Raw genomic sequence first — 23,044 nt, 5'->3', positions numbered from 1 at the left:
GCAAGATAGGAAGAGTACTGATGTTTTTGAACTTTGGTGTTGGAAAAGACCCCTGAGAATACCATGGACATCCAAGAAAACAAACCGATGGATCATCGAACAAATCAACCCAGAGTTCTCACTCAAGGCACAAATGACCAGGCTCAAACTACTCTACTTTGGACATGTTTTGTGAAGACCTAACTCTCTGGAGAAGGCTCTAATACTGGAAAAGGTGGAAGGAAAGAAAAGAGGATGATCAGCAGCAAGGTGGATGGACTCAGTTACAGTGGTGATGGGGGCGTCACTGGAAGACCTGAAGAACCAGGTTAGGGACAGATCATCATGGAGAAATTCTGTCTATGTGATTGCTAACAGCTGACAATTACCTGAGGGCATGTAATCAATCAATCAATCAATCAATCAATCAATCAATCCAAAAAGACTCCAAATATTTCAGGGAAAATCTCTCATGTGATCCTGCAAGAATCTTATAGGCAATAAATGACACCTTGAGAAAAATGTCAACTAGCAGGTTCAGTCCAGTTTGCAAAAACCAGTTGGTAAATTGTCCCACAAGTTACAGCTACACCAAAACCTCACAGGGATCAAGAAAAGCTTGGAACATCTCTGACAAGGATTGGACTTTGCATGCCCAGGCAAAGCTAGACTCCTGGTAGGGCTCTAGGCTTTCTAGGCAGACAGAAGAATGGGGAAGAATGTGAATTTATATCTTAGCTCTAATTGCATTGAACATATGAAGATTTAAGCACCTAATGAAGAACTTCTATTTATTCCTTTTTAGCAGAACTCAATGTGTACAATTGTGGTTTATGGAGAATTTTCCCTTGTTTTTTTAACTGTACACATACGCACATATATATTGTCTCTGGACACAAAAATGTGTTATATTTAATCAGTTTGAAGCAAAAGTGTGTGACCATCAGGTTTAGAAATGCAGCTGATGCCTCTTAACTAGTGCAGCCTTTAAAACTGTTTTAATTAACTGTATACCACATTAGCAATATTAAACGGAGGGTGGGTTGCAATTAGATAAGAATAAAAATTCTCTTCTTTTGTTATAACAAGGATAGACTTTCTTAATTTAGAAACTCCTAACATTGATTTTTATCATATTGATTGCATTTGCTAATTATTTGTTATTGATTTGTTTTTAATAATAGTTAAAATTGATATATTATCTTTAAGTGTACAGGTAGTCCTTGACTTATAACCATTCATTTAATGACCGTTCAAAGTTACAATGGCACTGAAAAAAATGACTTACAACTGGTCCTCACACTTACAACCGTCACAGCGTCCCCGCAGTCACGTGATCAAAATTCAGGTGCTTGGCAACCAGCATACATTTATCATGGTTGCAGTATCCCTGGGTCATGTGATCGCCATTTGCGACCTTCCCAGGGGGTTTCTGACAAGTAAAATCAATGGGGGAAGCTGGATTTGCTTAATGACTGCATGATTTGTTTAACAACTGCAGTGATTGGCTTAAAGATATGGCAAAAAAGGTTGTAAAATCAGGTGTGTCTCATTTAATGACTGCATCACTTAGTGACATAAGTTCCAATACCAATTGTGGTCATAAGTCAAGGACTACCTGTAGTACTAATGTAATGTTACTTTGAAAATTCTTATTCAATTTTATATAACCCATAAATCTTTTATTTTTTAATTTTTCCTTCCTTCCTTCCTTCCTTCCTTCCTTCCTTCCTTCCTTCCTTCCTTCCTTCCTTCCTTCCTTCCTGCCTGCCTGCCTGCCTGCCTGCCTGCCTGCCTGCCTGCCTGCCTCCCTCTTTCTTTTTTCTTTTCTTTTCTTGGTTGCATATCTAAGTATCTGTTAAAATAAAAATGTAAAAAAAGAAGTATTCATATTTGAACCATCCATCCTTGAGAGGTATACCATGTTTTTTCCCGCCTCTATGTCTTCAGAGTTCTGAGTAAAGCAACCAGGAGTACATTTTCTAACCTTTTATTATCAAGAAGTGCCATCCAACTCAAAGGAAATTCTTGAGATTTTTTTTTCCTGACAATCTTGCATTCCAAGACACTGTACTTCTCAAGGCTTTCAATTTAACTTTAGTTAAATTATATTATTTAGAGTAGATTCTTGAATTTGTGATGTCAAGGTGAAGGGAAGGAGAAAGAATTTTAGTGGTTCATGCCACTGCAAATTCTGAGCACTCCTGTCTTACTGGAGCTGTGATTCATTATGTTTTTTTTTAAAATCTTTCTTGAAATAACACAGCTTTTTATTCTTTCCAATCTAATGGAAAGTTGGAAAGAAAATATGTAAAAGGGCTCAGTGCTTTGTCTGCCCCTCAGCACCATAATGCTCTGAAAACTGAACAGAAGGGGACCAAAGTTGGTGTGCTGGAAGAAGCTCTCAAAAGAAAAATCAAGTTTGAAAATGAGCAGGATCAGGCAAAGAAGAAAAATTCCCAATGCATCTCTGGCAGAGAGGCCAGTGAGTAGTGCTCAGTGTTCCATTTTAAGCACTCTGCCCTGCTGGTCACACACAGCCCACTCTGTGTTTCCCACTGCGTGTATTTCAAAAAAAAACTCAGAGTGAATTCCATATAACAGTGTTGTCCAAACTTGGCCACTTTAAGATGAGTGGACTTCAACTCCCAGAATTCCCCAGCCAGCCATGCTGGCTAGGGAATTCTGGGAGTTGAAGTCCACTCATCTTAAAGTGGCCAAGTTTGGACAACACTGCCATATAATCTAGTTACAAAGATAAGATAATTAGGTTTTTTCAATATAACTTCCATTCTCTTTCCTGATTTATTATTTTATTCTTAACATTTTGCAATAAACACTTGACATTTCGTTGCAATGGTTATCAATCTAAGAGGGAGAAATTTTGTCATCTGCTGACGCAGTATCTTTAATTATTAGAATGAAATTAAAATTATTAAATAAAAGAAAAAGGAAGGTAATCCCTAGAATCTTAGGTGCTTTGAAATAACAGGTTCTCCCCCAAAGTATTAACTCTGATATTCAAATATAATTTTGAAGGGAAGAATTACCCAAATTTTAAAGATTAAATAACCCAATTGCTAACTATTATTCCCAAATTAACAAGCATACTGGTAGATAAATCAGGCTCAGAATATTCAGAAGGAATTTGGGTTGAACATTATATACCTGGGAGCCAGTGTTTCAAATGACTGACATTGCGTCATTTGATAAAATAGAAAACAAAACAATCCTGAAGTTGTACAGTTTGCAGTCAAATGTTTCAGATTTTCAGTTAGAAATGGTGGAGCTTAGTAGTTAGTGTCTCATCTGTAAACTTAGGAGAACTGTAAACCTGGGAAAATTTCCTAAATCTTTCAACTGATACTCTAAAAGGTAATTCTGGACTTGACAAAATCTGCAAAAACTATACTAGGTACCTCACTTGCCTTTATTCACTTATCCCAACATATTTCCTAAGTAAAGGCATTCTCACAGTGTATACTCTTGCTAAATGAAATTTTAGTTTCTAAACTAACAACATATCTCAGTGCTGCAGTTCCAAGTGAAAAGTGCCGAATAATAATTAAACTCCTTTAATCCTGACACTTGTTGAATCATGCAAAATGCCAAATATGGTTGAGAGAAAGAGGCAGCCAGAGAGGTGGAATTATGCAGTGTGGGTGGTAGTGGGGGTTCTGGTTCTGAATAAGGAGAACATAGCAGTGCATATGGTGACAAGCAGCAGCAACTCAGCTCAGTAGGGCCACACTGGGTATGCAAAGGATAGCAAATAAACACACCGATCCACTTGGCACTTGCTTGCATACAGGTGATCCCAGGTTCAGTCCCAAAACTACTGCTGCAGACTCGGACAAACAGCTATTGATCAGAACCAACAATATTGGGTTCCACAGTTTGTTCTGGTACCAGGTAGTTTCCTGGCTTTCCTTAGGTTTGTGATTGAATTGTCAGGGCTGCCCAGAGGCAGCTGTCTGAGGGGAATCAGGAGAGAAGTGACAAAACCAGTTTGCCAGGACCAAAGAACAAGACCTGAAGGACAAACCAGAACTGAGATGCAAGCAGAAGTTCAGATTAAAGGTCAATCAAAGGGTACAGAAACAAACCAGGGCTCCAGAAGATCTGGTTGGTAAAGCAAGAATTAACTCAAGAAGCCCTCTTGTATCTTCTCCAAGGGGATCCAATGACCATCATGAGTGGAGTCAGTCCAGAGCCTAAAGTGACTCAACTGGCTAATCAGACGCTGTAATGTGCAAGCACCAGATGTGGAGCAGCTGCACACAGATCCAGAATTTGAGACTTTGAGAACTCCTGGGACTCCTGACAGCAAATCTACCATATACTTTCTGGAGGATATTTAAAATCTTTCATGAAGGGCAATTCTGCATTTCATTTGTATTTCTCTTCCAAACCATATGCATTTAGTAGGATGAGAAAGATTGTCTCAAGAATATTTGTCCTATCAGGATCATCACACACTCATATGTAAATTGGGCTTTAGGAGACAAGAGCTTACCCATAATATAGTATTATAGTTTTCAAATCAGAACTGCCCAATTTATGATTCAGCTGAGAGCAGCTCAGGAACCATTTATAACTGTATGCCAGGGATTCAGTCAAACTTCCTATTTTAATGTTCTGACTGGGAAGGAATGGTATCTTGAAGACCAAACTACATGGCTGGTGTGCTAAGCTTGGGTTATTTTGGGGCTCACAAGTCATGCACCCCTGGGTTAAAGTCCTTTGCAAATCAAGGAGAACTACGTAACTTTCTCACACTTACCTCCACTGAGAATAATGACAGCTATAAATATTGCCAGGTCACTGTCGTCTAATTCCAGTGCGTTGAATTTGACAGCAAACTCAAACTTTGGCTCCATAAAGTCACAGAAAGGTTTCCGTAGACTCTTTAGGAACTCCCGAGTCATGAATCCTTGTCCGTTGGATATGAGAACACCATCTTTATTCATCATGGAGGCTAGGAGCGTATAGATGATCTCATGCACTCCATATTTCAGGAGAGTTACTTGGTCATTCAGATCTAAACTCACAAAACCTGGAATGCTTTTGGCAAATTCAGTGATTTCCTGAACAGCTTCCACCGAGCGAAACTGGCAGCGCTGGAAGATACGTATGGCCACCTCTTTGTTTTGCTCTTGCATGGGGGTCAAATGTTTACACTTGATCTGGTCTTCTCCCATCATTAAGGAATTCATGTCATAAATGACAAATGGCTAAAAAAGAAAGATACAGTTGATTATCAGGATTCTTGCTACACAAAACACAGTGAGAGTTACAGTCCCAAACTATCTGAAAAACAGGTTGGAGAAGGCTGACTGAAGTGTATGAATGTGAAGAACTCTGGCTTACAATAGCTCTCCCTGCCTTCAAGGACATATTTTGAAGAAAATCATTTTGTTTTGGTAGATAAAGACCTATTTTTTTCCTCAAGGTAGACTGCTAAGAAGCAGCAATCATTTAACAACCAGTAACATATCTGCTTTATTATTTTGGAAACTTATTATACCAACCAAATACTGCACATTAAAATTAGGCTCCTACATTATATCACTAAGTCTAGCTGTACTTTTACAGCTTTCTGAATTTCCCTACCAAAGATTTGAAATGGACAATAAAACTCATGGAAAATGTATGGCATGGGATTGGGAATTTTTTCAGCTGATCCCCCCCCCCCTCCACATTTACTGAATGTTCTTAATGCCAGTGCTGCAACATAACACTGTCATCCTCAACGACAAAGAAGAGAAGCTGACAGAGAAAAGCTTACTCATACCATAGTTCTAAAAGTCATCAAGCAACAAGGAAGATAAGCCATTACTCCCATATAAAGTGCAGAAGGTAATAGCATTATGCAGCAAGTCCATTTATTTCATTGAATTTATTCCTAAATCAATAATTTTATGATTAGCCATTAATCCTTTATAAAAAAAACAGGTAAACAATTGTGCTTGATGAAGTGCCACGAGATATATATTTTGTTCTAGAAGGCTGTTTCACAAGACCATTGTGATCACTTCATAAAGAGCTGTTTACTCAGAATATATTTTAAAGTCATCACAATGAACAATGTAGCTACATGGTTGAAAAGTCGAAGGTACTGGGGCATTATTAGCATCAACTGGACTTTGAAGTAACTGTTCTTAAAATCAAGGGAATGTCAGAAGTGGAATGTATTATATACTGTGGAAGGCAGAGGGTCTGATTTCTACTTTTCTTCCTTACTCACTGCAACGCCCTTAAAAATGGCAAGGTTGAGGAGCTCCCCTGCTACAGAGGATAGGAAGATTGTCAGAATTAAATCAGCCATCCTGCACAAACATTAGAATAAAGGCACCACATGATACAATTCAAGGAGTTCACTTAGTATTTGTTTATGCCAATTATTCTTGATTATAAATGGCAATTAGTGTTGTTCTTCCAGCAGATAACATATCATTTCTATTCACTGTTCTCTTTGTATTATATTAATACAAATGTTAGAGGTCTACTTGAATACAAGAGGCTCAGTCTACTTATGGTATAGCTACAGAATAAATGTTGGACAAATATATTTCACAAGACTCAAGAAAAGAGCCAGTTTGGTCTAGTGGTTAAGGTTTTGGACTAGAAACCAGGACACCTTGAATTCTAGTACTCCCTTAGGCATAAAAGCCAGCTGGTGACGATGGGCCAGTCTGTCAGCCCAACTTACCTCACAGAGTTATTGTGGGGGAAAATAGGAAGAGATTATGTATTCCACAATGAGTTATGCAAAATAAGAAAGGGACATTATTATTACTATTATTACTATTACTATTATTATTCCATTAATGATTTGATTCAAGGCTATTCTGGCTCCACAATGAAATGCTTGGGCTAGGGAGATCCATCATTGTGATATTATAATCCTAGTATTGCAGAAGATACCAACTGGTGGAAGCTGGAGAGGCCAAAATGGATTCCCGGTCACTTAACAGAGTATTTTGCAATGGCCAGTGAGTGCTGTATGTTTCAGAAAAACTTCTGTTACATAATTATTTTAAACTGTACAAACTATTCAAGCATTACCAATCATTTACATGATGAAGATGTGCCTACCCACAATTCTGAGAAGGAACATAGTTGAAAACTGTGTCCATAGTAAACATGTTGATGTTTGGGAGCCCAAAGTCCATCACAGTACACATAATAAAATTGTTTTACACATTATTTACTGAATGAGCACATCTATTCTGATTCTGGTACTCTTTAAATATAAGGCCAAGATAGAAGAATTTTACATGGGGTTTTCATTTCTAGTTTTATCCTGGTAACTCTATCCTGACAGTAGGAATTTAAACGTGGAGAGGTGAACAACATCACAAGAGTGCACACAAAAGTACCAGTTTAGATGTAATTCTCAGCACATCAGACTAGTGGTGGGAAAGCCCTGTTTCGAAGAGTTTCCAGTCTCAGATTTTCTTTTTTCAGGGAATAAGCAGAGAATTGCTGCCTATTATAATGCTTACCTTGAGCTCACATATTTTAAAATGTTATTTAATGTACATCAAAATATGACATTTTGTATGCAACCATAAAAAATATCTGATTATTGTTTATGCAGGATTACAAATGGAAAGGCAATCAGTAAACTGTGTTCTACTTTTGAAGGGCCCTCTTACATCCTTGTTCCTCCCATTTCATACATTCTTCATATCAGCAGTTCCATAAGCCATAGTTTCACATAGCCACCGTGGGTAATTGCAGACCAGATCTCAGTAAAGGGTACTGCATATCAGCAGATTTGGGTAAGTGGTTTTGTTTGAAGGAGGGCTTTTGGAGTGTGTGTGTGCGCGTGTGTGTTTATGTATGTGTATACTGTACTTATGTGCAAAATGGCAGATGGTTTTTGCCCATGTGTAAAGTCTATTTTTTTTTAAAAACGCTCCAGCTCCCATCCCTTAAGTATTGCCATTTAGTGGTACCAAGGAAGTGTGACTTTTCCATGGCAGTCCCTGCCCTGTGGAATACCCTTCCCCCTGGGATCTGGCAGGCCCCCACCCTTTTAGCCTTCCAGAAAGCTGCAAAGGGCTGGCTTTCCCCCCAGGTGCTGGGATAGAGTAAGGTTGGAGCCCAAGGACTGTAAGGAGTGAAGGGTTGGAGATGGTGGGTCAGGTGCCTGGTTTTCTTGGTTTTATGGTTTGTTTTTCTTATTTTTGTGAGCTACCCAGAGTTGTGTTTTACAAGATGGGTGGCCATGTAAGGCTAACGAATAAACAAATAACCCTGGTTTCATTATCCACGGTTGTTAGACTGGAATGGGACCTCTGCAAATAACAGGGGCAACCTCTACACATACAGTCCACCAAGTTTGAAGACAGCATATCTATAAATCACACAGAGATCCAGTAAAACTATTTGGAAGTAGCAGTCCAATCCTTTTCTCATCACCAGTTGTGGGCAGTGTGAACATTTTCATGTCTTACAGAGTAGGATAGTATATATTTGGTTATGTACACCCAAATGCTGAACATCTTGTGAGGAGTGCCCCATTTTTTATTTCAGAGGTGCATTTTGCAGAGTAGCACACAAGAAGAGACCAATTTATGTATTTTGTGGGTATGTTAATTGCATCTTCTCCTTCTTCAGAAAAACAGACTAAGATTTCTTTCAGTGCAGAGGCTGGGCTGATGGGAGGTCAGCACCAACTCCATAAGTTTTATGGAGCTTCTTGGGATCTTGAGAAGCCAAGCCAATTAAATATCAATTCAACTCCTGTTCCAGAGGAAATGCTCCAAAGACAATTTGGCAGTGCTTCCTTGGGAGCTGCACAGCAGGCAGTGCCTTACTGGCAAGAACTCCTGCCTTGTTCTGCTTTCTGGAACTTCCCCCTTCACTTAGGTGTTTAAGGCATCCTTGCCCCTTCCTGCTAACCCCTATCCTCCACCACTGACCAGCTCAGGGAGGAGAGGGAAGGGCACCTGTGGGATGCTGTGAAAATGCAGCCTATGGTTGACAGGAACATGCAGAGCTGGTGGCCATCTGAATGGTGAGGCTGAAGGATGAACTAGTATCTATATCACAAGTCAGAAAAGATGCCATTAAGTACAAGAGGCCACCTGCAAGGTCATCACATGGCATCAAGGAAGTACAAGGGTTCTTTCTGATCAAGGGAATCTTACTCAAATGAGAATAAAAAGAAAAATAAATTTGCTCAGATCTAATGCAAGCAGGCAATAAAGGATGTAAACAAGGATTTTCATGAGCATATAACTAATAAAAAAACTAAGACTAATAGTTAAACAGGTAGAGTCTAAAGAAGTAAAGTAAATACTGGAAACAAGTACTGAATTCTAGACATTTGTTGACAATTGAAAATAAACAGATTACTGGGACTAGATGGGTTAGTTTTTAAACAACAAAGATGTGAATTTGCTGTTCTTCTGACACAGGGTTTCTCAACCTTGACAACTTTAAGATGTGTGGATTTCAACTCCCAGAATTCCCCAACCAGCATTCTGGTTGGGGTATTCTGGGAGTTGAAATCCACACATTTGCTGTCAAGTTGAGAAATCCTAGCAAAAGGATGTGACAAGTCCTTGAATTACCCTTTATAGCAGGGAACTGAAAATGTCCAGTCTAATGCCAAGAAAGGGATCGGACTGTAGCCCAACGTGGCTGAGAGAGGCTGCTTTCAGGGATAGCTCCATTGGATAATGTAGGAGATAACCTACGGAAAAAGGGGTGACCGTAAAGGAAGACAAGTCCAGAAAAGTTGTGCTGACCTTCACATACTTGTACAGGATTCAAATATTTTATTAGATTTTTTTTCAAATAATGTTTACTTATTCTATCTAAACCATTTCCTGTGTTTCGGCTTTGGTTTGAAATATGTTATGTACCAAATACATTTTTTTAAAAATACAGCTCCATTAGAAGGGTAAACCCTTTGCCCAAAGAAGAAAACAGCAACTAGATGGAACTTACTGATTGGTCCGTTGTCTTTCCTGTCAAGATTGCCCTTGCCTTGGCTTTGGTCAGCGGGAAAGACTTTATGTATGAATCATACAGCAGCTTGGCCAGGGCTCGCAGATCAGCAGACTCAGGGTTCAGCTGGTCGATGTCACTTGAAATCTCTGCCAAGAGTTTCTCCTTCTCAGCTTGTGGCATTCGCCCAAACCTAATAGCTGAAAGGAAAAGGGCAATAGTAATAAACTGCACCCAACTGATCTCCATTCTATTGTAATTGCATTTTTTTTCCTCCACCATCTTTTACAACTTTACAGGATGGATTTCTTTTATGGGGAAAGGGCATTGAAAAGAATGGAAAAAGAACAACAACAACAACAATCAGCTCATAAAATGTACCAACAGTGAAGAGGCAGTGAGGGCATCCTAGTTTGGTGGCTCTAGACTGCTTGTTTGGTTGGCTTATTTGCGAACATAAGGCTAGTTCAAGAGAACTTGGTGACATTTTGATGGAAATCAGACCACCAATGTCCAGCTCATTATAGTGGCATGGCCTACGTGACCCAAACTGTAATATAAATATGATAAATAAATAGATAAATACAATAAAAAATATTGTTACATCAGAGGCATCGTTTTCTGTCACTCCAACATAGCTTTATGCTATGAGACAGAACCCCACCCTCCATTATAGTCTCCAATATATCCTGCTATAAAGCAGAATTAAAATAACCTATCTCATTTCAGATTTCTTCACCTATTAGCAGAGGAGAAAGAAAACTAGCATACTGATAGAGAGCAGAAGTATAAAGTATAAATTTAGTTACTTTCCTAGAAACATCCCTGTCTACTACTTTTTTCAATAGATATCATGAACAATTGCTTACTTATGTTTGTTTTGGATTCTAACTGCAATATAATATTTCCTCTCTGTGGAAAAGCAGTACCTGTGTTTGGTCAGCTGTGTGTTACCATCACTAGTGAAAAATCATTATTAAATCACCTCCTTTTTTGTCTTTGAGAAAAATGATTTTCCACAAATCCTAATACTTCCCATATTGTATAAAGACTCTGCATATGAATAAAGCGAGTACCTACATAAGCTAATCTTCTATTGGAGGAATTGCTTTAGGTATTGTGTGTGTTCAGAGCTTTGGATAATATGGGGTAAAAAACCCAAAACCTATCTTTTACATATAGGGTTATTTTTGTTTTCTATGCTGAAGGCATAAATACTTTGAAGGGACAAATAATTTACTCTGGTAGAATTTCACTGATTTCAAAGGAACGTTTCTAGATTATATCCAGAAATAAATGTATTGACATATAATCATTATGACTCAATTAAAAATTATCTGTGTCTTTGTGTTCATATGTCTGTTTGTCTGTCTCTATATAATACCCTGTAATCAATTTTTCTGTAAAGAACTGAAATTATTCTATCGTGAAAAAGATAAAAGTGATTCAGTTTCATGAATGATTCATTCATTCATTCATTCATTAGCTGAACTATTATAGACCCAAAAGATACCAAAATCAGTGGAAAAATATTTTCAATGTATAGATAATGGATTAAAAATGTTTGTTTTAATAATATTAATATTAAAATATAATTTTAGGAGGAATAACAAGAGAGTCTAGTCATTGATAATGCCAATACTGAAAGATTTTACAGGACACTTAGAATTGGAACATGGAACATGAGAAGCATGAACAAAGGAAAGCTGAAATTGTCAAAGCACAAATAAATATATACTAAACTGGATGTTTTAGGAATAAGTGATCTTAAGTGGAGCGGAATCAACTACTTTAAATCAGATGATTACATGATATACTATTTGAGGCATGAGTCCATACAAAGGAATGAAGTAGTAATGGCATTCAAAACGGACACTGGTAAGTATATGCTTAGTTCTAACCCAATAAATTATACCATCCTATTTATCAGAATAGTTCAGTAAACAACAAATGTTATACAAGTGTATGCATCTATATGTATGCAATGGGGAAAACAATGAAGATGACAAAGAAGAGAAAATGGTAGATAGGCTCAAGAATAAAGATGGAAAGTGTGCTGGAAGAGCAAAGAGGATATTAATCCTAAAGAGGAAGGCAACAACAAATTTAGTACACATTATTACATACTAACATGAAAGCCAGTTTGGTGTAGTGGTTATGGTGCTAGCCTAGAAACCAGGAGACAGTGAGTTCTAGACCTCCCTTGGGCATGAAAGCCGGCTGGGTGACTTTGGGCCAGTCACTCTCTCTCAGGCCACTTCATCTCACAGGGTGGTTGTTGTGGGGAAAATAGGAGGGAGGAGAATTAGGTATTTTTGCTGCCTTGAGTTATATATAAAAAAGCAGGATAAAAATCTAACAACAACAGGTTCTTCAAAGAATGCATGAATCAGGGCTTCCACGGTGATCCTTTGTGCAGAGAATCCACAAATGCATACATTTTGTAATGAAATCATTCTGACAACATCTGGTCCATGTATTTAGGGGCTGGGGCAACAGATCCAAACTGTCCACTTTTAAAAATGCATGTAGTAGAGGGGAAGTGATTTATCCAATTGAGAGATATTGGTAATGTATGAATTAGGATGAAATGGATTATTCTTTGCAAGATCAAGGAGTTCTCTGCTTCCTATGGAGGGAGACAGTATTATTTATAATCTTCATTTGTACAGCATGTTTCCATGGATGCCAAGCTTTATAGCCCTTAATATGTTACACTGCCATATTTACCTACAATAAACTCACAGCAAAGCACACAGTACCTTTAACAATCTGAGAATTTCCTAGTTTAGTGCTATAAGCCATAAATTCTGGAGGTCAACAAAAGCTGAACCTCCAAAACATGTGATTTTCTTCTGCATTTGTAGACAGCAAGTATATAAATTGGAAAAGGAATTGCCTAAAATAGCTGATGGAACTTTGCAATAATCCAAACTCTAGTTTTTTCCTTTTAATGTGTAAAACAAGGTGGTTCTGTAGGGCCAGTTTAAGGAGTTTAGTGGTCTAATGCAATACTAGGTTTGGAACTCACCCACAGTCCTAGATTCATATTACAGGTGGATTCTTGCTAAATGAGATTTGAAAAAATTACGTATCCAAAATAAAACACTAACAGCACCTGAACTAAATATATATCTGGAAGAAACACACCATTCGCTAATGGGTAGAACAACTTCCTCAAACCTCCTGTCAGCCCAATCTATTCAGTGGCTAATACAGAGGTATTTTAATCTATGGGTGTCCTTGTCTCTTCCAAAACTCCAACAATCTGAGGAGAACACAAGGTGGAGCAATGGAGGAAGGCAGCCATAGGTTATTTGTTTTTCCATCCCTGCACACCCATACTGTAGTCTATTTCAGCCTGTCACCTTGCTTAAGGGGAGTCCATTTTGTTAAGGCCCAAAACAGGTACGATCCCCTTAAGCAGATGCTGTTGTGTGTGTATGCATGCATGCATAAATAAGAGCAGATTGGCCATGACGTCATTGAAAATGGTCTACACTTTCTCTAAAATGAGTGTAAAAATATTTTTGTCAGTAAACAGTAGTCTCAATCTTATGAAATTTCAGAAGGGCCTTGAACTGTTTTAGTGGGAGGTAGTCTGATCTTTAAGCTTTAATAACTATCTTTTGCTAAATATATGTGTTTGTGAGAACTACTTCTCCCATTGATAAAAGGGTTGAGAGTTATCAACACAGGAAATGCCAACTGTCCCATCCTCACAAAAGAGACAGCCTTTCTTTCCTACATCAACAAAGCAGGAGAAAACAGACAAGAGTTTTGCTGCTTAACTGCCTATATATACTGTAGGTGTCTTATCTAAAGCAGAGTACTTGCTTGAATTCCTGCATTATAGCTGTAACTTTCTTTCTAATAAATTCTAATACAAATACAGATAGTCCCCAGTTTAAGAATGAGTTTTGTTCCCAAGGTCTGTCCTTAAGTCGAATTTGTATGTAAGCCGGAACAGTATTATTGTATAATACTGTACAAGTTGTACTGTGTAATGAACTTGAACTATTGTGTATTTTACTCGAATTTTGCTATAATAGGCTCCATTCTTAACTATGGGTCATCCTTAAACTGGGTGTTCTTAACCCAGGGATTACCTGTACTATTAATTAGAGCTCTTAGATTCTTGTTCCTTAAATTAACTGTTTCCAGTCAAGACTGTGAGGAGGGAAGTTTGACAGTGTTTGATAGTAGTCTTCTTCAATTTCACTTCAGCTGCCTTTAGCCACCTTGGTTGGAGATTAATTGGAAATGAAATCCAATCCATCTGAGGGAAACAAGGTTAAGCAAGGCTACGCTAACTTAATTCACAAAAATATTGAGGATGGAACTTTTATCTTTCATGGTGTGGAATCTGATACCTCAAAAAGCTCAAGTCACTGGATAAAGTTGTATATTAGAGCCCCATGTCTTTTAGCTCTGCCCTGAGAAATCCCATACAGTTTATCACTATTCTACCATAATAGATAATATATACTGTTCAGGATGGGCTTGACTAACGAAGTGTGTGTGTCCATATGAGGTTCTACAAAAATATTTTCACAGCAATATTTCTGCCTTTAAAATAACATCAGATTTGAGAAAATACTTCTCATAACAATTTATTTGTTGGTAATAAAAAACAAGTTAACATTTTCTTCTGGCGTCAGGAAACTAAATTTTATACTGAGAAAATAAAAACCACAGAGAAGATATTTTCCCAGTAATGTTTGTAATTCTTTAGTTTTTGAATTACATAAGACTCTGTTATGACATTCTATTCCTGTTTTTGCTTGGCTTTGCCAGGAGAGAGAACAGAATCTTCACTAGAATTCATTCTCTCAAGAATTATAACGTTAAGTATTTTCTCATAAATTTATAGCATGAACTTAAATGGTCTTTTAAATTGTCCTGTACAATACATTCATCTCCTAAATCTATCAAGCTCAGCCTTTCAAACCATGTCAGGGCCAAACTATGTGTTATACTCAAATACATTCTTTTAAAAGTCAATGGGTACTCCTCTAAGGAAATGTAAGGGGAGATATGCAGCCCAGAAGAACTAGGCAAGATTTTATATCTGAGGAAGAATTTTTTTCTGGCAAATAGACCACTGAATATGTCAGAAATATGAGCAAGAACAAAGGAGAAACAGTTCTTTGCTGAATTTTTGCTCATTAAGAATTGCAAGTATAAAAGCTGACTTTGGGGAACGTAAAATGTTATCTGGGAAAAAAAAAAAGGGAAATGTACCCGTTCAGTCTTTTCTGACAATTTGCAGCGATGCTATTCCTCCATGCTTTTTTTTTTTTTACATCACTTTCTCTTCTCTCCCTACTGACTGGAATCATTTAATGAGTGTACTAATATCACAATGCTTTATAGTAAATCAAATCTGGCTTTGTTGCACTGCCAATGAGGATACATGACACAACATTAACCTCACTTGGCAGGAGAAATACCTCTCTACATTGTCAAGGCTTCCATCACAAAAGATAGCAATAGAAATAGCAATAGCAGTAGCAGTAGCAGTAGCAGTAGCAGTAGCAGTAGCAGTAGCAATAGCAATAGCAATAGTAATAGCAATAGCAGACTACAGAATGTTTTCTGATCTGTAATACTTACTATTAGGACAGGCAATGTACTATCCTATCACACTCTCAGAAGACAGCAGGTGTTCTAGTTGTAGCAAATAAAAGCCTTTGTGAAAAGTACTCTCCATGATTCACAAGGCCAAATGCGTGAGATGGTTCAAACCTGGACCCCATAATTTTGGGACTACTTGCCAAAGCATGTTATAACAAGTAGTTTCAGCTTAGAGCCATGTAAGCAATCCATAATTCTCCTCTCCTAGAAAATCAGGGGACACCAGAGGGCTTTTCCGATGCTACCAATTAATATAAAGCTATCAGATGTTCTGACTTTCCTCAGACTGGGTAAAATGTAACTTTCTTCCACTGAGAATGGGACCAACCATAAGCCCCATGAAACTGTAGAACTTAAGTGGGCATTGGGATGCTGAGCCAAATAGCTGTTCACTCAGCTCCAGTTCAAGCAGAAATGCTGTGAAGATAACTTAGCTGCATTTCCTCTGGAGTTGTAGTGGTTTCCCAATGGCAAGAATTCTGGCCTTGGCCTGTCTTCTGACATTATGGATTTCACCGTTCCCTCCTGCAACCAAGGCACCCAGGCAGGGCTGCCATCTCCCCTGCACAATCGTAGTCATTTCTATTGTTTTCTGCACTCTTTCACTGGCCAGGTAAAAGCTAGGCACTTCACTAATAATTATGCATGTGAAAGATAGAGGGACAAACCTTTTCATGTCACCTTAGTTAAAATGGATGTAGTACATTGCCCCAGGCTTAACATGGAAGTGAAATAAGTTCCATCAAGTAAAGAAAGAGAAGTCTGATGCTGGAAGTGATAATGTCATTACGCTGAATGATATACTTAGCATATGATGGAAAACAACAGATGAGTCAGAAACAAAAAGGGCCTTGAGACATGTAGGCAGAAAAGCCAGTGATTATATAGTCTCAATTAATAAAATGGTATGCAAATAACCAAATAGGCCAAGGCTAACGCATATAATGAGATGTAGCAATGGAAGAGGAAATAAAAGGGGCAGGGAAGTAGAATAAGCAACCTGAAGCTTTTCAAGCCACACATTGACCAAGAAGATGTTTGGAATAACCTAGATAAAGCCTATGCTTCAATGGGATATTTACATTTTATTGTGGACCTTATTTTTCCAAAAGAATAGGAAGAAATACACGCTCAGGGCTGACCTAGGAGAAAATAACCCTAACCCTAACAATCAAGAAATATATTACAGTATTGGGCAATATTGTCTAGGAGTTTTATTTTGTACCAAATGGTTATATGATCTCTTCATATGTTTTTGATAATGTTATATTCCACATATTGCACTGATACCAGAAGGAGGTGATTTATTTCTAAAGTATGGCTAGGATACTAAGATGCATAGTGTGATACAGGAGAATGGAAAATAATTTAGGGAAAACTAACAGCGGTAGTTAATGGGAGTACAAAGATAGATAACTATTGTGTACAACAGACACAGCAAACAAAATACCAGCTAACATCTTGCTGATAATTGCAGATCTCTTCCAGCTGTTCTGCTGGGTGAACATGCTTCTTCATTCCTGCAAGATCATTCTGCTTGAGCTATTATGTAAACCAACACTCCAAGGATATACTTCTCTGTCAGGACTAGAGGAGCCTTTGCTCACACACTGGAGCCCTATGCTTGAGGTTTTAACAGAATATTTATGCATGACTGGGAAGGATTACCATGGTTTCTAGCCTTATCAGTTGCCTCTGACCCTATTAAACATCTTTCTATGTGCATTTAATTGGTGCTGTGCCTACTTGCCAAACTCCATGGCATGTAAGCCTGGACCTTGCAATGCATTCCCAGTATTTTCAGGGGGGTATTCAACTGATGTTTTTGAACACCATATTGGATTTGGGGTCGGCAAGATGGGATATGCAGGCACTAGGATCCATGGATCCTCCAAATTATATTAAAAAAATATTTTTTAAAACATTAGTCTAACTCTTTTAGCATTTCATGGGATAATGGGAGTGAGATAATGGGAGTGAGGTTACTAAAACATTTGAGGTTTATTTCATAAATTTTCAGGCAACTGTTAAAGAACAGTTATGCGTGCAGGTTGCCTAGGGTGTCATAGGACATTCTATATAAAAAGCTGCTGATCCGTGTTATAAACTCTATGCATTCAAAATGCACAGAGCCTCATGACTGCGGAACTGGAGAAAGCCTTCACAGTCAATGGATGCAATCCACTTCCCTGATACTCCACCACCAGTAAATTAACCAGAAATTAAGATGCTCACCATTATGCGACATTCCAACGGCAAGACACTTCTGGAATCGGCAATATTGACATTTATTTCTACTTTTTTTATGAATGCGACAGTTGAGATCACATCGATCATAGATTAATTTTAAACGGATTGTTCTGCGAAAGAAACCCTTCAATAAAAATAATACAAAAAATATATATATATTAGCTATAAGTAATTGCCCACTATATCAGATTAAATTTGAAAGATAACCATGTATCTATTTTTGGCCAGAAATATTTTCATTTAATGTGAATTTGACCACAATCTGTAAGATTTTATGAAATCTGTTTGCTCAGTGTTCATTCAGAACAGAGCAATATGGTGTGTGTGTTTTTTTTAAAAAAAATTGCATTAACTTAAAAGGAACTCTTCTTAATTCCAGTGGAATTTACTTTATGGTAAGTTCATTGTAGCTTGGTTAAAACATCTACAAGAGTTAAGTATACTAAATAGAGAATTTGTGCATGCACATGTATGGAATAATTTTCTATCTTCTTATTTATAATTCTGCAAAAATATTATTTTAAGTACTAACTTAATAAATTATTGTATTAAATTCTAGCTAGTGGGAAAGTGATTTGTTTGTTTAATAAAAGAGGCTTTTTTATAAATTGAAAGGAAGTTGACACGACAAAATGTTAAGGCCGAACATGCTTTGGGGGTCTATAGTGGCATATCCCAAAGAGTTGTATTTATCTCACAGGCTTGGAGTACATGAGAAACATTCTCTTATTTTGGCTTACTTCCTGTTTGAAATATATTTGTCTTGTTAGAACATTACACTTCAGCTTTCAACTGCCCCTTCATTTAGTCTGAGATAGCAAGCAAATAAAAACTGAACATTTACCAATATAGCTGCTTTCTTCCAACAATTCTAAAGATTTGATTTAAAAACAGAGTTAGCTCATAAAGTAGGCTTTTAGAAATGTATGTTCCTTACTGTCATTTGCCAGTTAGTTAAAAGAGATAAGAAAATTTCTAGTTGAAACTAACTCAGAACAGATGATGTTTTATGCTCTATTAATACAAAATAATGAGAAGTAGCATGTCTATTAGAAAAGAAATAAACTAGAAGTATGTGGCCTTCCTGAAGTTGCTGAACTGGAATTGTTATCTTTGACTATTGATATGATGGTGAGGGCTGACAGGATTTTAAATGATAAACCAATATTTTTAAAAAGAATCATGCATTGATATAACTACCTACCTTGCAGCCTTCACATGCATGCACTCCATAATGAAACCCAGAAGCTTTGTCCCCACACACTCTGCATTCAATAGCCATGAGAGAACTAGAGGCTTCTTCATGAGGTTTACTGTACATCTGAAGTTTTTCTGAGAAATATGGTGGAGATGGAGGTTCCACTTTGATTGCATCTGAATAAGAGGAAGATTTCAAAAGAAGAATTAACTAGCCCCCTGATTATTGCCAATTATCTTTAATTAGCATTATCAATCTGAATGGATTCAAAATTCAGAATTTTAAAAAAATATGTAAAAGCTAGATATACTTAATTACTGGAGACAAAGATTGGGAGTCTGAATTATTAACTAGCATTGCTTGATAGCTATCTCAGGTATAAACTCCCAAAAGACCTTAAACAATTCATTGACCAGATTGTGGTCTGATTCTCATGAATGAGCTTTAGGCCTCCCCACCCTCCTATATCCCCCAGCACAAACAGCCTTCCTTTTCTCTCTTCCTCAAATGCATTCTGAGTCCATTTTCCATTTTATACTTCTTGATTTATCGTATGCCATTCTAGTGGAAGAAACCAAAGTAAAACATTGGTTGCCACAAATTATATTATGTTTCTAAAATGTAATTTGAAATCCAATTCAAAACACAGTTTCAGCTATAGCAAACATAGTACAGTATGTCCAGCTTGCAAACTGGGGCAGATGGGTAGCATATTAAACAAACAAACAAACAAACAAACAATAATTTCTGTGAAGCAACTACTGAGAAAGCTGGTGTCCAGGGGAAGGATGCGCAAGTTAAGATTTGCCACATATCTTGCTGATACTTCTCAGGCTAGCCCCCTTTACTGCAACATGGGAACTGTATCTTTTAGAATTTCTATACACTTAACATATGTATAGGGTCTTTCAAAATGAATCATTACATCTGTACAATTGGTACAGATTGCTACAAAAATTGCTATGAAATAATCGTCCAGCATGATAAACATATTGGTGTCAAGTTAAGCATCTCATACATGCCACAGTTCATAAAACCAAGTGTGGCGTTGGCTGAAGCTGGGCTTTCAAAAGGAGGATGCCATTAAGCTGCTGGTTTGGGGTGCTATTTAAATTCCAAGCCATTATGCCTCCAAATTCCAGACTTCATATTAGAGATTGATGCATGTAATACTTTAGAATAGGAAGACTGTGTTGCAGCAGTCATATCCTTCTTTAAAGGCTGTGCTCTGAGTGAGAAAAAACCCTACAGTTCTACAACTGTGAAGCAGAAACCAGATTGCTTGGTTCCCCAATACTGCCTCATATATTACACAGATTTGTTACACAATCTTTGCTTTGGTGCACATTAATTCCAAGAACAAAAAGTATTTGTTGTATGGTAAACCATAAAAGGTAAAAAAAAGAATTATAAATCTAATGCTGCTTCTTAGAGTATCTTTCAGCAGGCGGTACTAAATTATTTTCCTGTGAATTCTAAGCAGATAATGTCAGATCTTCTAGATTTCATCTTCTGACTTGCCAGAATTGAATCTGTCCACCCAGTGCAGGCATTTAGAGAAGGCCTGCTGAGGACAGCACTCCCTCCATTAGAGATATGTGGGTGACAGGCTTTGTGGCAGCTCCATGAACATTTGCCCATGGCCCCTACCTTGTTAGCCTTTCCCAAAACAACTAAATGAGTTGCTGTTTCAGGAGGCTTCAGCCCCAATTGATTAAGGAACAGTGGCTCCCTTACGTATTGACTTAAAAGACTTGTACTCTTGATTCTCTAACTTTGATTTTCACGTCCCACTCCAATCCCAAAGGAGTGTGGATGGGGTGCAAATACAAAAATCAAAGTTAGAGAATCAAGAGTACAAGTCTTTTAAGTCAATAACTTTGATTTTTCATTTAGAAGACATAACTTAGGATATATATTGATTGCTAAAATGTTTTTTTGGCAGGTCCTACAGGCCTTAAATTCAGTTTGCTGATATGCCATGGCAAACAACACCACAACACGAATTTACAATATGGTGTAAATTATCAACCCCCAATCAATCAATCAATCAATCAATCAATCAATCAATCAATCAATGGTCTTCTATCATGGAAGAATACATACTCCTCTGTATCCCAGATTGTATAAAGCAAGGTTTTTCAAACTGTGTTCACTTGATGGGATTTTGTGACAGGCTTAAGGAAAAAAGAAGTTCACTTGAATGCAGCCAATTTTCTATCATTTGAGCTTTGCCTCCTGATCAGGGGTCCTGGGAATTTTTTTTTTAACCTACAGGTTTCACAACCTGAAAAAGTCTGAAAACCCCTGGTCTAAAGCTGTTCACTAGTTAATTTATAAGCGATAGTGTTTGATTTCAACTAAAGCTGAAAATAAAAAATCTGGAATGCTCCTCCAAGGACTAAAACAATCAAGCCATAAAAAGCTTACATACTTTGACAATCTTGAAATTTCACATCATATTTGTAGTCAAGGGCTATCTGGTCAGTTCTTGCAAGAGGAAGGTCCTCATAATGTGGAGAAGAAAGGCTGGAAAAATCAACGGTGGTGAAGGGCTTTATGTCAAATGCATGGGAGTGTTCATCCATTGTAGAAAGATCGACTGGGCTAATACCAAAGCTTATGGGCCAAAACGGCATTTCGGTATCAACCATTGTAAAGCCTGAAATTAAAAAGAAAGAGGAAAAAGAGTGAGATTCAGTATTTACAAAATAAAGTTCCATCACTACAATTAAATTTACATCCTGAAAAATGATGAACAGAGCCACAAACCTTCAAAAACTTTGGATTGACACAAAAATCTTCTTTAAAGATTTTTTAAAGCAACGGATACCTATATCAATGTTTGCAAATCTTTTGATTTTTAGTGAAGTTCTTTTTTATTTATGGAGTGGTATGTTATATTTTTTCACTGGGGGAAGGGGATTAAATAAATCTAGGGAGGGAATAAATAATCAGCAAAACAAGAGGCATAATGTACCAAGAAGTTTACCACCACTAGTATGGTAAAATTAATTTTAGTGGGAATTGTGCGGGAGAACTTCCTGTAGGTTACATTCAATGTGGATATTACTTAGTTGCCTTTTTGAAAGTCACACTTTCTGAGCTAGAAAACCATCCCCTAAAATGAGGTACAATTATGGCTGATTGCTGATTGAGGGTGTATACTTTCTGTATGTTCAGAAACCTTTTTGAATGTCACTTAAATTCATTCTCCTACAAAAGCATTATTGCTGCTGTCACTCTACAAAATATGGTCCCCTTGATCTTTGCCTGAGATCCCCAATAAAAGATCAAGTAGAAAAAAGTGTGATAAGATGGTGATAGGTAGTTGTGCCAAGACAGCCATGGGGAACTGGATCCGGTTATTAGTTGGACAAACCACAAAGAAATCCCAGGGCTGTAGAGTAGACTAGAAAGGAGAAAATCCAACGTCTGGTCCCCAAGTCTGGAACTGTAAAATACTCATATTTGAAGTAGGATCAGACTAGATCTTATTAATAATCCTGAAAAGTAAGAATACACACTCCATATACCAATTTGAAAACAGGAGAGACAGAAGCAGGAAAGCAATGCCTTTCCAAGGCCACAAGTAAACACATACTTTTTGGCCATATATAATACCAGCTTTAAAGTAGGCAACTGCTTAATTAGAACACCAAAGATATGATATGATATATGATCATCATATCATATCATATATCATATCATATCATTATATCAAGATTAGAACTACACACACACACACACGCCTACATACAAACATAGAAAGCCGACTGTGTTTGCCTTGATATTTCATTTGAACTTGGAATTCTAGCATGCATGGACTTTACACCTTTATGTAATAAAAACTTGTTTGGCTCTGTTTACTTTGAACCAGCTAGTACTACCCTGCCTTCCTGCCCAAAAATGGTTTTTAAAATAGCAGCAATGCTCTATCAACTGTAATATCATTAGACTCAGGAGGAGAGGCTTGTGTCAACGTTTAACTTCCTCGGTGACATATGCAAACAT

The 23,044-nt window shown here is 37.4% G+C and overlaps 1 protein-coding gene across 4 annotated transcripts in view; it reads right to left on the bottom strand.

Annotated features, from left to right (window-relative positions):
* Positions 1-23,044, bottom strand: part of PPARG (peroxisome proliferator activated receptor gamma) — a 64,595-nt gene that overhangs the window by 7,158 nt on the left and 34,393 nt on the right. For all 4 annotated transcript variants that reach the window (XM_088134117.1, XM_025164999.2, XM_007425573.4 and 1 more), the window contains exons 2-6: positions 21,465-21,692; positions 19,037-19,206; positions 17,818-17,956; positions 9,946-10,145; positions 4,763-5,213 (exon numbers count right to left, since the gene is read on the bottom strand). In XM_088134117.1, the coding sequence (XP_087990243.1) occupies positions 4,763-5,213; positions 9,946-10,145; positions 17,818-17,956; positions 19,037-19,206; positions 21,465-21,684 (1,180 nt within the window). In that variant the 5' untranslated portion in view covers positions 21,685-21,692. The remainder of the gene's footprint in view (positions 1-4,762; positions 5,214-9,945; positions 10,146-17,817; positions 17,957-19,036; positions 19,207-21,464; positions 21,693-23,044) is intronic.

The sequence above is a fragment of the Python bivittatus genome, unplaced genomic scaffold (assembly GCF_059951505.1).
Source record: "Python bivittatus isolate LINGU-HERP-01145 unplaced genomic scaffold, Pbiv_v1 ctg000080_np1212, whole genome shotgun sequence".
Taxonomy (NCBI): Eukaryota; Metazoa; Chordata; class Lepidosauria; order Squamata; family Pythonidae; genus Python; species Python bivittatus.
The sequence above is the reverse complement of the archived record's forward strand: the minus strand, read 5'-3'. Positions and strand labels throughout refer to the sequence as shown.